Source organism: Pungitius pungitius, chromosome 19 (genome assembly GCF_949316345.1).
Source record: "Pungitius pungitius chromosome 19, fPunPun2.1, whole genome shotgun sequence".
Taxonomy (NCBI): Eukaryota; Metazoa; Chordata; class Actinopteri; order Perciformes; family Gasterosteidae; genus Pungitius; species Pungitius pungitius.
This window is the reverse complement of record NC_084918.1, coordinates 8,846,979-8,862,793: the sequence shown is the minus strand read 5'-3', so window position 1 is coordinate 8,862,793 and position 15,815 is coordinate 8,846,979. Positions and strand designations below refer to the sequence as shown.

Here is a 15,815-nt window from a genome sequence, read left to right as displayed (position 1 = left end):
GCAGAGCTTTATTCATAACCCTCACCACCTGCTGTTGACGTTTCACGTCAAGAAGATGATTGGAATGTAAATGACTCATTATCTCTGACGCAGTGCAAAGGCTGAGAAACTTTTCAAACAGAGAAACTCTTCTTTAAGCCTGCTGGTGCCCGACTGTGAAGATATCAGTCATTATCTGTGTGTACCCGCTAACTAACACATACACACACGCACACATTCAGACTTAAGGCTCTAGTATAGTTACTTCTGTCAATCATTTACTCAGCTCCGTTTAAATGCATGCCATTAAAACACACACACACACACACACAACTCACAACAGTAAAATCTGAAAGATGATTCTACCAGTGCAGCTTTCAAGTACCAACATGATAGACAACCTTACAAAATCCGACGTTTGTATCATTTCCCATCATATGCATTTTCTCCCCCCTCTGTCGCCTTATATCCATCAGTAATCCTGCTTTTTCATCATGGCCATCACAATCTTTCATAGGAGAATTCGCCTCGCTTTAAAAGTGAGGTCCCTTCCGGCATTAACGCAGAGCCTCATAAATATCAATGAGGGGTGTTTATTCTTGTTTACACCTCTTTTGCGATCATTTTACACTGTAATTTATCATTGCATTTACTTTATGCAAGGCATTCCCACAGTGCAGCCTCCCTCCTCTGCTGACACAAAAAACGCCTCTGCTAATGTCAGACGGATGACATGACAAGTTTATAAATGACATTTGCCTCATTAAGCTTCAGAAAGTCTTCTAGCGGTGGCGTTGCATCATACAGAAAAGGTCATTTTTTATAATAAGTGAAACTGTTTTAAAGTTTTCAGTCAGAGGCATTGAGTGTATTTTTTTGTCTGTTTCACTTTATCCTTCATTAAAAACACCTACAAGCAACCTTTGTTTTTTTTCTATTACTTTAATCCTGTATTGTTACATCCATGGTGCAAGCAGTCTCCTTCATCACACCTGTTTTCAGTCAGCCGTATTTAGTATATTCCTAACTTTCAGACATCATCTTTATAGACGAAAGCACTATTTCTCAAACCTCTGTGTGTTTTCCACCCTTTACTAAGGTTTTAGTTCAAAATAGGGACAAGGGAAGTTGAGTTTTGACCTCTGTGCAGCACTAAATGTTGAGCCGCCTCCCCTCTTGGAATGTGGCGTTTCCCATGAGGGACTCGGGGGGGTGAGAGGGTTGGGCACCAAACCCCTTAAAGACTAGGGGTGAGTTTAACTAGATCTACATGGGCACTTATTACGAGGTTGCTCATTTACTGGGTTTGTGCGCTATCGAGGTCAATGCTGGACATTCCTTTGGTTTCCAGGGGATTTAGTTTCTTTAGACCCCCTTTATTAAGATCAACGAACGAGAGACCAGTTGGTGAAGATGGCCAGTAATGCGATAAAAGATTCAAAGAAAAGGTTAAGAAAGCAAAAAGCGATGTTAAGATTAAGAATGCAGTAGTAAAAATTTGGAATTGGAAAGAATAGACCAGCAAAGCAGAGTTAAAGAAGGCGCTTGCATAGGAATGAAAAAAATAAATGAGGCAACAAATGGAAAGGGGTAAATTGGATTTAAAAAGGCTCAATTTAATGAAGAAAGATAAGTTGTATGACAGGTCAAGGAATGAAGAATTGTCTTGAGGTGATAATTCACATGACATTTTGAGGGATTTACGCCTAGGGCCAAAGTGTAATGAGAAAGATGTTGCGACGTCGTTTCACTTTGTTGCCGACATGGGGGCCGGGTTGGATTCAGGGACTCATGGTGTGTACACCGCTCACCGCAAGTGACTTCTGCGATTATGCAAAGGTCACGGCTGCGATACTGAAAGCACTTGAATTGCCGCCCCTGAAGCCTACGGTCAGAGGTTTAGAAGTTGGAAAAAGGGGAGATAAGTCGCATCTCGAGTTTTGCCCGAAATATAACGACCCAATTCAGCTGTTGTCGGTAGACAAAACGCCTGCTGGGTATTTCTCCAGCCGTTATGGTGACCGTGGTGTTAAGAAAGTCTGACAAAATGTGTCATTTCTGCAAAGAGAGGGGCCAACGGAGAAGAGATAAGCACAAAGGAGCGCATGTGAAACCAGTCGCTTCAGCTGCGGCAGTTTTCTAGTCTGAACATTTGTGATCAATTGAGTGAGCTGCTATCGGTCGTGGTGAAGGCCGATTTTTAGTTAGTATTTGCCTTTTCATCACGGAAGGACATCTGCAGTGAGTACTGAGAATAAGTTGCCTGTCACCATAATACCTAACACCGGAGAATCGGACTCCTTTATCCTATCCTCACCAGGTTTCTGTATTCCTTTGTTAGGGGTAAAAAAAAAGTATATTTTTCAAACTATTTGCTATGGTCTTAGAGCCAGACCACAACAGTGACAAATTGTCAAGAAGTGCGCTTTTTCAAATGTTTCAAGGATTCCCAACGGTCTCAATTCACACATCTCTATCTGCCCTCCATTCAGGCAGACAAACACAATCACTGGCATTGCCTGTATGAGATGCAGCAACATCGTGAGGTCACCTGCTGAAACAACCGCGTCTTCTCCTTCTCCTCGGACCATACGAGCTTAACAAAGAAGCTCAACAAAAAAATAAAAATCACGCAGAGCTGCCTCAAGAACTCCGAACGTGTGCCGAGCGAGGGCAGCGGCACCAGTAAATGGAGATGACCTTGTAAATTAAGCAGCCATAATAATCCCTCCCTGCAGGCTGCAGAACCAACTCCTCCTGCCACTCATACGGCTGGATGACAGATAAGCAGGCCTGGAGATAATGACACACACACTCGAGTCTGATGCAGGAAAGATGCACGTTCAACACACACACACACTCACACTGCTGTGCAGCCTTTAGCAGGCCAGTATTGATGAGGTTGGTGGTGAGGATTAATGGCCGTCAGGTTGGGGTTTAGGGCTGTACAGGAAAGGGCAAACAGTCACAGAGGGTCGGGGAGAAGATTATGATCCCTATTGTGAGACCTTGATGGCCTCCCTTCACCCATCAGTCCACCCGTCCTCCTTTCTCCAGATCCCACCTGCTTTCTCACCCACGCCACGATTGATTTCCTGCACAAATATATCTCATTATATTTTTCTCTCGCTTCACTCTCTTCATGCTTATTCCTGCGCTTTGTTATTCCAGAGGGCAAATTTTCACCGGCTCCGCACTTCTCCTTTCCAGCCTTACGGGAATCTGCTTTTTTTGGGGTCTTTCTGACAATCTCCAACCATTAATCATCGCTAACAGCTTCTCTCTTTGAATTCCCGAAGTGCCCGTTCACACCGTCTGACACGTGTTCTTGGAAGCTGGAGTTCAGGAAGTGTTTGCGTGTTTGTGTGTGTGTGCGCGCATCACAGACTGCAGACTAATCACCCGACCGGCCTCGATTGCACGGCTGATACTCCACCGGCTGATGGGCGATGCACGTAAAGTTCGGAAAGCTGCTCCACATCAACAAATGATGAAAATCAGGCACAGGCATGCGCTGTTTATTCCTCTGGGAGGGGGGAGGGGGACACCTTCACTGATTGCTCTATTGATTTGCTTGTTTTGTGTTGTTACACCGAAATAAGTGAAGGATCTGTAAGAAGGTAAATGGGTGACTGATTGACTGAATGAACAAGTGAGTGGGTGACCGACTTCATGAGCGAGTGGGGGGGGGGGGGGCTGATGGACTCGATGAGCAAAAGGGTGCGGGAGTGAGATAAGCAGCTCGCTCCTGCAGCACAACATCCCGCTCGGCACGTCTAAATGAGCTCCCCTTTGATCGGCGCTGCGCTCTCCCAGCCGGCATCGCTCCTGTGCTCCCTGCTGCTCCACCGCTCCCACAGGTGACGATGGGGGCCCAGGGGCAGCACATCAGAGAGCCTGAGTGTGTGTGTGTGTGTGTGTGTGTGTGTGTGTGTGTGTGTGTGTGTGTAAAAGGTGGAGACCTGGCTGCGATGCCTCGAGGTGAACAACCATCTGGAGAGTGACGTGCGCACCCAAGACCCACTCATGCGCACACCGACAAAACCCATAAACAACATTAAAAATACATGGAATATCAAGTGAGGAATGATACTTTTGTGCTGTATTGACTGGGGTAAGACGTTTGAATAGTTTTAGTCAAAGAGAAGGAATATTAATGGCTCCACCATGTAAAATGTAATCACTGTAGTACAACTGCATTACTGCGTTAGACTTTTCTGGTCTGGTCACATATTGTATTTGAAAACAATGCTATTAAATGAAAGAAATCAATCTCCAGACACTGTTGAGGGTCAATTGTAATCAACGGGGCATGAAATAAAATGTTTTATCAGTCTAATATCGCCATACATGGTAGAAATGAATCATTTAAGAGGGATATTGAAATACTGTCTTCAATTTAGATGATATTAACATTGAAAAAAGGGTCTTGGAATACATTTTAAATGGTTTAACTACAATTTTGTGATCTACAGAAAACTGGCCTCTACCCTGGATGCACACTGTAGGACTGATCAGTGGCATAGTAAAAAAAAAACGTAATTTCAAATTACCAACATCTTCTTGCTTTAAATAACTTTTTATCTTTGGTGTGAAATCAGACATTCAATCGTTGAAATTAAATTTGATGTGGTTTTAATAACAAGTTTGCATTCAGACAAACTTTGTTTCCTTACCTTTTTCTGAAACCATGTATATATAATAATAATAATAACATAATTCATTGTTTGCCCACAGGTTTTGTTGTTCAGACTCAGCGATCCAGGCCACTACGTCCTTGAATAAAGCAAATGCGTCACAGATTCACCACCATTTGGCTCAAGTTATCCCTGTTCATTAAGCTCCGCTTATTATCAGTTCACCAGATTTAAAAGGAAACGTTGTAGGATACAGATATGGATGATATCACAGCCAAACAAAAGACACAACTGTTATGCATCCACACGTCTCACAAGCAACCCATCAGGGCGTCTGCAGCTCTATTTCCCTTCAAAAACCTACTTTCCCCACTTTTAACGTTGAGCCTTCGGAGCTCAAGTCTCTGTCTTTCACTCTGATTAAAGTTATCCCAGCATTCATGAAGCCGAGGCAAAATGAAAGGAATATTTACACCCGTTAGCTATCGACTAGAAAGGAAAATGTGGTTGGAATCGAGGAGACTTTCGCGGTTCATACAACTTGTGACCTGCAAGTCAAGCCTGAAAAACCCCAAACCAGGGTCCGGGCTCCGCGGAGCAGAGCGGACACTTGGCGACGCGGCCCGTGTTCACGTAATTTACCGAGCAACCAATTAGCTGTAATGAATAGAGGCACACTTGGATGGATCCGAAGGGATGATATTCTTGTTACGTTCAGTGATTTGGAACGAGAGAGAAAATGTGTATTGCAAAGACGTGGGTTCGGAGCTGTGAAGGAATGGCCAACTGAGGAATGAATACCGAGCTTTTTCGGTATTCAGCTGTTATTCAATCACATAAGGTACGTCTGTTAAGTGAAATGACCTTGCATTAACTGATGTTTCAGATACAAAACGCTTTATAGCATTTAATCATGATAATAAAAAGTGAGTGTCTCAGGGGCAACTAAATCATGCTGAATATTCAAACTGTGAATGTAGCAAATTTCGTAATACATTAGAACTGTTATGAATTGTAATATGAAAAATGTCTACATCCTACAGCCACAGGACTTATGAAACCCAAAGACGGCCAAAGAATGTCATCTTAAACTTAATTAAAACACATCTCACAAGAAATCTGGGCAGAGGGCAGAAAGGGGGCATTTCCAATGGCATGGCAGTAATTATGATATTGCACAGTGAAGACTACACAGGCCAGAGAGCACGGCCCCTCAAAAAACAACAGGGGAATAAATGCCTGCCGCAAATCAATGAAGACGAGATCCAAGCAATATTAAAGAAGCTCGTGTGAGATTTACCTTTTCTCCAGAGAATCTGCAGGTAGTCTTTATTTAGAGGCTGGTTCAGAATAATCAGACAGATCCTCTGCGTGCCTGCACAAGAAAATAGGGGGAAAGGAGAGCGATAATGCATGAAAACCAATCACAGAGACACGACAGGCGATGGCCGCATTGCAGTCGTCATTCGCTTGTTTGAGAAATAAAACAGAAAAGCCTTTTAAATAAAGAACACAACTGAAACGATGATGTGATGATGACGGCATAGGTATACAAAAGGAGGAACCATTCCTAACAAGTCACAATGCTGAACGTTAAAGCTCAAAATGTCCAATGAGTGGTTTGTTTGCCTCCGAAAAATAACGAAGCCGAAGTAGAAGAGGGAGGTTTGGCAAATTCTCCAAGTTATGCGACATCTTTCCAGTACCTTTGCTTCGCATGGACCAGGGTCACGAGTCAAAGCCCTTAATGTGACTTGCTGTTGGTTTTCTTTAAAAGGAAAATGCGTGCACGTAGCTGCACACCAGTGCACATTTGAATATCTCGACCTTGATGGCTCACCAGCTGTACCTTCGGCAATGGAAAAGCCCTTTCAGCACCGCACAACCAAACAAGCAGACATTCTACAGCTAATCCCTTCCCTCCTCATTGTACGTGCACGCTGCTTCGTTAAAGCCATCGCGTCCTTTCTCAACCCTCTTTTCCTTTGATCCGCTTCTAATGCAGATCCCCCTTAATACTTTAGAAATGTATTTTTTCTGTCTGCGGTAGAAATACGCTGTCATTGACGAAAAAAGGAAAACAGAGCGGCTAGAAAAGCTTTAACGGATGGAAAACCAAAGCACAAGCTCTCTCCCCTCCATTTCTGAAGTAGTTGCAATGCCCTCTCCCCTCTCTACTAACTGTATGTATGTGAATTACACACAACTGGAGACCAGCACGGCATATCTAATAAGGCTTGCATCTTTCCCATTACACGTTTCAAAACACATCAGAAAGGCAGTGGGGGTTGGGGGTGGGCTGGAGAAAGCAGTGGTTTAGGGAGCAGAAGAACTTCCGGAGGTTTTATGAAATTCTCATTGCAAAATGTCTCCTGAAAAAGCTCCCTTTGTAGTGTTAAACCCTCGAATGCAAAGAGCGCATTCTGACCAAGCTGAGAAAGTGTGGAGGAAAAACATTGTCTTTGTTGCGGCAGCGGGCTTGATGTTGTTAAAAAGTTCACATCCATGGAAGGTCATTTCCAATACAAAAGTCACCCCGAGCAGAGTGCCGTAAAAGGGAAGAAGAAAGCAAGAGGACACAAGGAAGTGAGGAGGTGGAAAAGGAGGAGCAGATTTGTCATTCTTGTCTCTTAATTGGCTAGAGGTGTAGAGAGAACACAAGACAAACCCAACCAGCCGTGACTTTTCAGATAACCCCCCCAAAAGCACAAGAGCTTTCTTCCTCGCACACAAACACTCACACACACACACCCACACCCACACACACTGAGAGGTGTGCAGCCTTTTGTGCACTCCGTTCAAAGAAATGTCACCTTGGAAGTGCCAGACAGCATAAATTCAAAACACACACACACACACACACACACACACACACACACACCAAAATCCATGCACAACACCTAGCACATAGATATTCCAGGAATTGGCATTTATAATTAAAAGGGTGGAATTTAAAAGGCTAACTTTGCACCGTAGGGATTTTAAAATGCAGACATCCAGGGGCTGTTTTTATGTCCTCTGCCGCATCTAGATAAGTAGAGAAAAAAAAAGTAAACAAATAATTTCCAAACTGATCCAATGGAGGAAAAAGTCTCATACTGAAGAGCTGGTATTAGAAAGTAACAGCTTCATCAAGAGAGGTTGCGTGTGCTCTGATCAGCAAACGCTGTTTGCACTCGCTGTGAAATCTTGGATTTGCACCAGGAGCAAACTCAGGTGCGTGGCCTGTAATGCTGAGCCAGCGTGTTTGAGTAAACATCCGTTTCAATGGATGCTTCAGAACCGCCGAACGCATCCTGGCAGAAGTGAGTGTCTCTTGAACAATATTGGCCTTTGAGCGTTGATTTATTTATTTGATTTTCTCTCTTTCTTTAGAGGAGTGCAGGCACACACCACGCCCGCGTGTCTGAGAATGTCAAGTACGCACAAACATATGTTCCCTTACAGGAGCACAATAACATCGGCCCTTAGCGCTGTAACAGCAGGATTACAACCTTCAGACCGCGATCAATAGGAGACGGAGAGGGAGAGAGAAACAAAGGAAGCATCGCGCTGTAACACAAGACGCACGCCTTCAATACGTGGTTCCTTCACAGGCACCCATTCATCCACTCATCTGGTAACATTGGGAGGCTATTAAATTGATTGATTCATGAATTCATTAAATTAGTTAGTTGGTATTAAGGTATTGGGGGGGGGGGGGGGATGTCCATCACAAGTTCAAATCCTCTTCTACTTGTTGCTTTTTCTGAAAAGCAGTCCATAGATATTGAGTTTACTATTATATATCTTTTTTAAAGAGAAATTCAGCCAATCTTTGTATTAGAGAAGCAGGTAACAGATTTAGAGATTAAGAAACTATAAACGTTCTAAACAACTGATGACGGGTTTGAAAGACATGTTGAAATGTAATAATATTGATAATTCATCATAACCAGACATGGGACAAACCCTTTGGTCAGGAGAGACAAACAAAAAATTGCAATAGCAATATTTCATTAATGTCACTTTATCCTACATTTGCCCCCTTTTCTTTTTACGAGATGGCTGGATGCAGGCCTACTTTTTCTGATTTTACTTTGGTTTTCATTCTTTTTCAAACTATTTGCAATTGACAAAGAGGAAACATGACAAACCAGACATAAGTGCAACAAAATGACTTTGAAACAGTTGTTGATGAAAAACAGGGAGAAAGGGGAAAACAAACAGGCCACATAAAAGCACTCGAGTAGACAAGGACATGAAAACAGACAAACAAATAAGGCCGAGGCAGAAAAGCTCTGACAGCCGGAGAAGAGAGAAGCACATCCTGTTTGGTTTTTCAACCCGTATAGTCGGGTATCAGGAGGGGTGGGATTTTAATCTAAAGATGACAATAGCAACAGGGTGACATTTAGCACCCCGGCAGATTGAGAGCCGGGGCACAAATATGACAAATGTTGATTGAATTCTGTGGTTTGATTATTGTGTTCGGCAGGAATAAGCTCCACTGACGTACGCTCCGAGAGGAGGTTCGGCCATTGTTTTATGGAGAGTAAGGGCCTTGATTTGCTACGTTGAATAAACTAAATTATTCACATAATTCAAAAGTGAATGTATTAGTTTGGAACTAGATTGACATAAAACTTGGAAGCATAGAGCTGCTCTGAAACTTTATTCCATAAAAAAAACCACTCATCATTTCATTGACGTCCACATTGACAATTTAATTTCTGTGTCTGCAATTCACTTTCAATTTAGTGACATGCACATGGAGTACTTGAGGAGGCGCAATGGAGTTCTGATCCATGGAACTCGGGTCGGCGTAGGTTTAGTTTTTTGTGGATCAAATCACATTGAGAACACGGCCACCCCCCGGTTTCATGGGGAAGTATTCGGTGCTCATATCAAATCATCTAAAGATCTATTCAGCATCTGTGGGATGGATGATTAGGTGATTCTACAAGAGGTGAAGACAGAGCATTTCCTGTTTCGATGGAGTACAGGTCGAAACAAGGATCCTGTGCTGTCCAAAAAGCTACAGGATATATGAAAATTGTTTCATCACAAAACTTCTTAAAATTGAATTACTCAAAAATGCAACACCATAGACTGCAGAGGTCCCTGAAATTCTATACGTCCTTGTGTAAAATTTTGGTCTGGGCTTGTATGTTTTTGGGGGGGCATAACGTCCTCCTAGGATCTCCAACTAGATCTTTGTGTGGGTGGATAATTTTTCTAACCAGTGTCGTGCACCCCATTTGTACTTGGACTGAGGGAAGTGGCTGCTAAGCAACTAACGGCAGTCTCCTATATTATAACCTACATGCATATAAGGAGCTGGGATAGACTCCAGCCACCCCCCCCCCCCGCAACGCAGTATGGCAGATAAGCGTTTTGAGGATGGATGGATGGATGCATACAAGGCAGGAACATATTTTGTGTAAGTTGCAAAATATGCCCTTAAAATAGATCTCAAAGAGAACGTGTGCATACCCAGTAACAGCAGCTGTAGGACAAGACACATGGAAGAGATTGGGGGAACTCATGTGGCTGCTGCCTCCTATAACAGCGGGGGCTCTCAATGTTTGTTCACAATCTGATCATTATAAAATGTCCGAGGACCACCTTCCCAAATACAGAAGAAAATAAAACATAGCATTGCAAAAGGTAAAGAGAATTAATCAAATGTTATCCCAATGTCAGCTTCAACTACCAAATAAAACGTATGAATTAAAGTTGAATGTATTCAGGGGTATATTTCCTACCTACACGCGACAGAGCTTTCAACGCTGCAGGGTCGCCTTCGACATAGTTTTTCCGGTAAAAGTTCTTTTTGTTGTCGCTGCATCCGAGGGAACGTCCGCTGGCCGTCTCTATTGTCTAACACACTTAGGCTCCACATAAAAGATGCTCGCTTTGCAAATCACTAAATTTTTATTTCATTTAAAATTCATACTTGCCAATTGGCAGTGCTTCCCGCCACCCACGGAGCGCCGCTCCAAGGGTTTCAAATTACTGCTCTACGAGCCAAACTGTTGTACAATCACTTTGACCTTTAGAGATCTTGGTAAAACCACCTGCCCTCGGGCAGCTTTCCCTCCTCCACAAACACCTTGACCTTAGCGCCGTGGCTGAAGGCAGCCACAGCCAGCCTCCTCCTCTGGTCTCTAGGGAGCCCGGCGCCGACCATCCGTAGGGTTTCTTTCAAGAGCATCCACAACATCTTTTCTGGACGTAATAGCGCCGCGGGAGAAAAAAAAAGTCCCCGGCTTTGGAAAAGAGAAAACAGTACCACGGACAACATATCCGTCATGTTGTTACACGACAGACCGTTTTCCATGTAAGTGAATCTTTATAGATCACAGATGTTGTATTCAGGAGCAAAATTATTTATTTTTAGAAATTTTTCAATAATAACTATGCCTTTGAGTTTTTCTCAAATCAAGAAACATTACAAGCAAACACCGCAGGCCCTAATTCAATGAGGATTAATTATTCACGCAGGCTAACAAAAAAGGGCAAATAGAAGAGCATCTCATACATATACACATTGTGATCTGTTTTGGAGTTTAAATTCCCCCAAGGCTGTCTGTGCGTATCCAGGAGAATCCGGGAGAGGAAGAGGAGTGTGACAGCAGTGCAAGTACCATGTTTCTTTTGTGTTGATCAAACGCACACAGATTTGTGGTTGAACACGTCATGTGGACCTGTGTAATTGATTGATTGCGTGTGCGTGCGTCTAGGGAATGTGCGTTTGAAAGGTGCTACCTGAGGGCAGAAGGCAGTCCAAAGGCGTCAACTCTTCCTCCATCGCCGCGATCCACAGGAGCTCGTCTTCAATCAGTTGACTCACCTGGAACTGAGGAGAGGACACACACACACAGTTGCTGCTACCTTTTGCTTTTTAGTTTTCACCACTTTCTTACATTTAATTTGGATATAAAATGTACAATATCATCATTTGAAATAACAGTGAAGCATAAAGTAGAGCTGGCACTAACCTTAGTCCCCTTAAAGCTTTACCAACCAAATAGCGGGAAGAAAAAAAGCTGTGTAGCTACAAGTCGCACAATAGTTACTCAAGCACTGCTGCACTTTCTACAACGTCCTTGTACCTTCTTTCTGTAACAACAATGCTTCCTCATTCACACGCGCACGCACACACACACACACACACACACACACAGGGCCAACTGTTCAAAGAACAGGATCAATTATTAACTCAAGTGCATCTGCTGCTACATTGGACTATTTCACGGTTGAGGAATTATGTAAGCATTATATTGTCTAACACCTCTACAAGGAGAAGGAAACAAATAAGGTGAACTTGTAAATATTCACCTGTTTTTACATTTTATTGGGGCCACAAGTCAACCATTATTATCTGCTGTTTGACTTGGTGTTAAACAGATACAAAACGATATACTCGGTCCATTAAATTAGAATATTCACATCATGCAGAGTACTGGGAAGCATTCAAAACTGCCTTTAAATCAGGCGAATAACACACGAGTTGATGTTTCTGTGAGGCAGTGTTAAGGCTTATTGGGCTGCAGATCATGATGCCAAAACAAAACGGAGCCACGGAGTAAACAAGCTCATTCAACACCACGCGTTCACGTGCACACGTGACGTAAAACCCCTCGCGCAGCAATGAGCAACGACGCTCTTATAGACGGACAGAACCGAGCCTCAGCGGCGCAGACAACGCACGCGGCGACGCTGCACTTCGCCGCCCACAAAGCGACGTCGCGTTACCAGCCTGGCGTTGCTTTGCGTGGTAAATATTCAAGAAAACTCACGGAATGAAGCGACTTCCGGTGCGGAAGACACGCTGGTAAACAGTCGAGGAGAGAAGAGAGGAGAGGAGTGGACAGCATGCGAGGACGAGGGGCCGGAAGTTGTTACGAGGACACCTGCAGGACAACAGAGGAAACGGCGCCCTGAAAGCAGGGCTTTTCATAAGATGCACTTTCTTTTTTGCGTTAGTATTGGCGCAGTGAGAGTTACTGCGACCACTGCTTTCACTGGTATTAGTAGCCCTTATGGATTTAGGAAATGTCACTAAAAGTAGTAAAATAGCGTATGTGATCATAATCATTTAAATATAATATATATTTTGGAGAAAGCAAATAGGCCTGATATATTTTCTAAAAAAAATCATATTTACCTTAACTGAAAACATCCCTAGATTGGAGTGATCTTTTATGAATTAGTATTTATGTGTTTAATAAATACAGACAGACCCAATGGAATAAATATTTCCATTCACAGATGATTTAATATGATATTTAGGACATGAGTGACTGAAAAGGCAACTGCAAAGACAGATAAAGTCCAAAACATGAAATGGTCCAAACTCAATAATTTATAGCACACAAAAAAACACAACCTCTCACTCTCACCTATCTGCCAACAGCACGCAGTCAGACTACACAGTAACCCACCGATAATGCAGATAAATCAGAAAACTCACACATATACGCAGGCAAAACACACACAGGTAAACAAACACCAAGGTTTCATGCACACACACACACACACACAACGCAGTGTACCGATGGTGTATGTGTCAGATGTCCTCAGACAGCAACGTAAACCAAGGAATCAAGTCTCTCTCAAGGTGAATCCACTCCGGAGGCTCATTAAAACAAACGTTCTCTCATCAATCAGCACTTGTCTCCTAGATAGACAGCACATGGGGGGTACACACACTTAGCACACAGTTTGCACAGGCATGTATGGGGTCCGCTTGCACACAGACACTCACACACACACACACCCATGCTTTGCTCGGATGCATTGGAAGTACTTCATTCGTTGGGCATGCATTATAAATACATCTATGAATAAATTCCAAGCTGAGTGCATTCTTCATTGGCAGAGATCTTTATTTTTTTACAAGGCCACACCACCCGAAAGTTTGAAAGGAGCTATTTCGTATCACTTGTCAATCACTAATATTTAACCCTTTCCTTTAAAATCGTCCATATATATATTTTTTTCTATCAGAATGAAGATTGAAGATTGAGTTAAATGCACAGCAGGAAAATCATCACACCTGGTTGATGATTATTCAAAAGAAAAAGACTCATTCTCAAGAATTGGACGTCTGCCAGACTCTTTCTCTCCCGTTCGAGGTAATAAAATAAGTTTATCGACCTTTCTTGCCAATTGCTTCTTTTTTTCCCTCCCTCTTCTCTTTGCCTAAAATTGTGGTCGGGCTCCAGGTTTTGGCTATCTATCTTTTGCAGCTAATTGCCTTCATTATTTGGCACATCGGCTCCAGCAGGGCTGTTGCCAATTTCTCACCTGGAATAACAACAAGGTGACGTGATGTCACACCAATGTTAGTTGCTAAAGCGGATGTGTAATTCATTCGTTTGCTGAAAAGCGTTGCTGTGGAGATTTTCATTTCATCCTCTCCTCGGTCATATCACAATGATGTTAGTGGGTTTGTTCAGAGTCCAATTAAATGTCTCCTATCATCAGAGACACGAGTCACATTACAGTTTTGGCCCACTTGATACTTGCAGAATGCAATTGTAGACACTAGCTAACCTGAAAATGTAGACCCCCCCCCTCCCTCCTTTATTCTCCTTTTTCCTAGCATGCCTCTTTCCTCCTCCCGGCTCCCTTTTGTATCTTGCTTTGCTTTCAGCTTTACTCCTCATTTCATATCTTTCAACGTTTCACTGAACGATGCTTTTCGTGATGCTTGGCGAAGGTGGAGAGCGGCTCAAACACGTCGGATCAGGCTGCTCAGGGGATCGTGCAGCTCTGCTGAGTTTGACGAATGTGCAGGGAGTAGTAGCAAAGGCTAAATGTAGCGGTATTAGCGCTAAGCCGGATATTTTTCTTTTTCATCTGCCAGTGATGATGAACCATTTTAGTTGAACAAGAGACAAGTGCAGCGCCTCTTTCCTGCTGCCATGGTCCAAGAGGGTAAAATTGTCCTGCTTGGAGGGAGATTTCTGTCACAGCTAGCACTATACGGAAAGAGTCAGGGCTTAAATTACTATTGACACACCTCAGCTCAGAGCAGTGGGTAAAGAAGAAGAAGCAGGACACATTACGGGTGATGTCGAAGTGGAGGCTCTTTTAACTCTTAACACATGGGCAAGGTGGTGATTATCAGCCACTTGGCAGCTTCTTCCCTGTGGCATTGCCTTTGCTGTACTGTACTTAATACTCCAGCTGGATCCCTGTCACATATCCAGGGGAATCTTGAATGAATTTCTTTGTGTTCGCAATATTACTGCCTCAGGGCTGGTGTCCCTCACCTGCTTTTTCCGGAAGCAGGGATAAAGACCGACTTTGACAACGGGGCGGCACCATTCCAGCAGATAGCATGTACTTGTGTCTGTTGAGGAGGCCAACGGCTGGGCTCTCAGAGAGGCCCGGGTCTGGCAGTCATTTTTCGGTTCCTTAGATAAAACCAAAAATAAGCTCCATGGGTTTATTAATCACTCACGCCTCTGATCCAGCGAATCGGTCCTGAGGGAGTGTGTATTAGTGGATGTACAGGGTTTAAAATGCATTGAGAAGGGTGTGCTGGAAGTCTGATAGTCTGATAACCTGAAAAAAATGAGTATTTTCACTACAACCCCCCCCCCCCCGAGGCAGAGTTCTGTCAAGACCGGTTCCGCGAAGGTGGAGCACAACCTCTCTCACTTTTTTTGGGGAGGAAAAAGGAGACTGTCTAGACGGAGAGGGAGGGGGGGGCTAGCGCGGCCGCTGCCAGGCTCTGTTTGGGATGATGCAGATGGTGCCTGGCGTTGCCACAGCGAAAGACATTGTTGAGCTCTTTGCGTTGCAGATGTCAGCACTAAGTGGGCCTTGACAGGGAGAAACGGAAGCAAAAACCTCAGTGATGTGTGTGTGTGTGTGGGGGGGGGGTGTACAGCAGGTGTTAAGGTCCGACAGCCCAGCGAACACTTTGATGTCGACATGAAAACCGGTAAGAACAGGGAAACGCCTGTCAAGATGCAGCGCTCAAAAGAAAGTTGAAACGTTGCGACAGAGTAGTTTAAGATTTAAATGTTGAGTGCTTTCTTGGGTATCAAAGTGTTGAAATCTAGAAATCTGTTTGCCCAAATAGGAAATAGCCACAAAAACACAGTGGCAGGAGGACACAGGCTCGTCTTCAGAGGTCAGCAAACCTTGCAGATGGCTTTTGGCAAACCAGCTTTAAAGCAGTGCGTGGTTTAACATTGT

At 43.6% G+C, this 15,815-nt stretch overlaps 1 protein-coding gene across 4 annotated transcripts in view; it reads right to left on the bottom strand.

Moving 5' to 3' along the window:
• tpk1 (thiamin pyrophosphokinase 1) overlaps positions 1–12,519 on the bottom strand; it is a 49,061-nt gene extending 36,542 nt beyond the window's left edge. Inside the window, exons 1-3 of one of the 4 annotated variants that reach the window (XM_037455447.2) lie at positions 12,401–12,519; positions 11,367–11,457; positions 5,917–5,991 (exon numbers count right to left, since the gene is read on the bottom strand). In XM_037455447.2, the coding sequence (XP_037311344.1) occupies positions 5,917–5,991; positions 11,367–11,457; positions 12,401–12,478 (244 nt within the window). In that variant the 5' untranslated portion in view covers positions 12,479–12,519. The other 3 variants (XM_037455451.2, XM_037455449.2, XM_037455448.2) reach the window with 3 other exon arrangements.
• Positions 12,520–15,815: the final 3,296 nt, after the last annotated feature.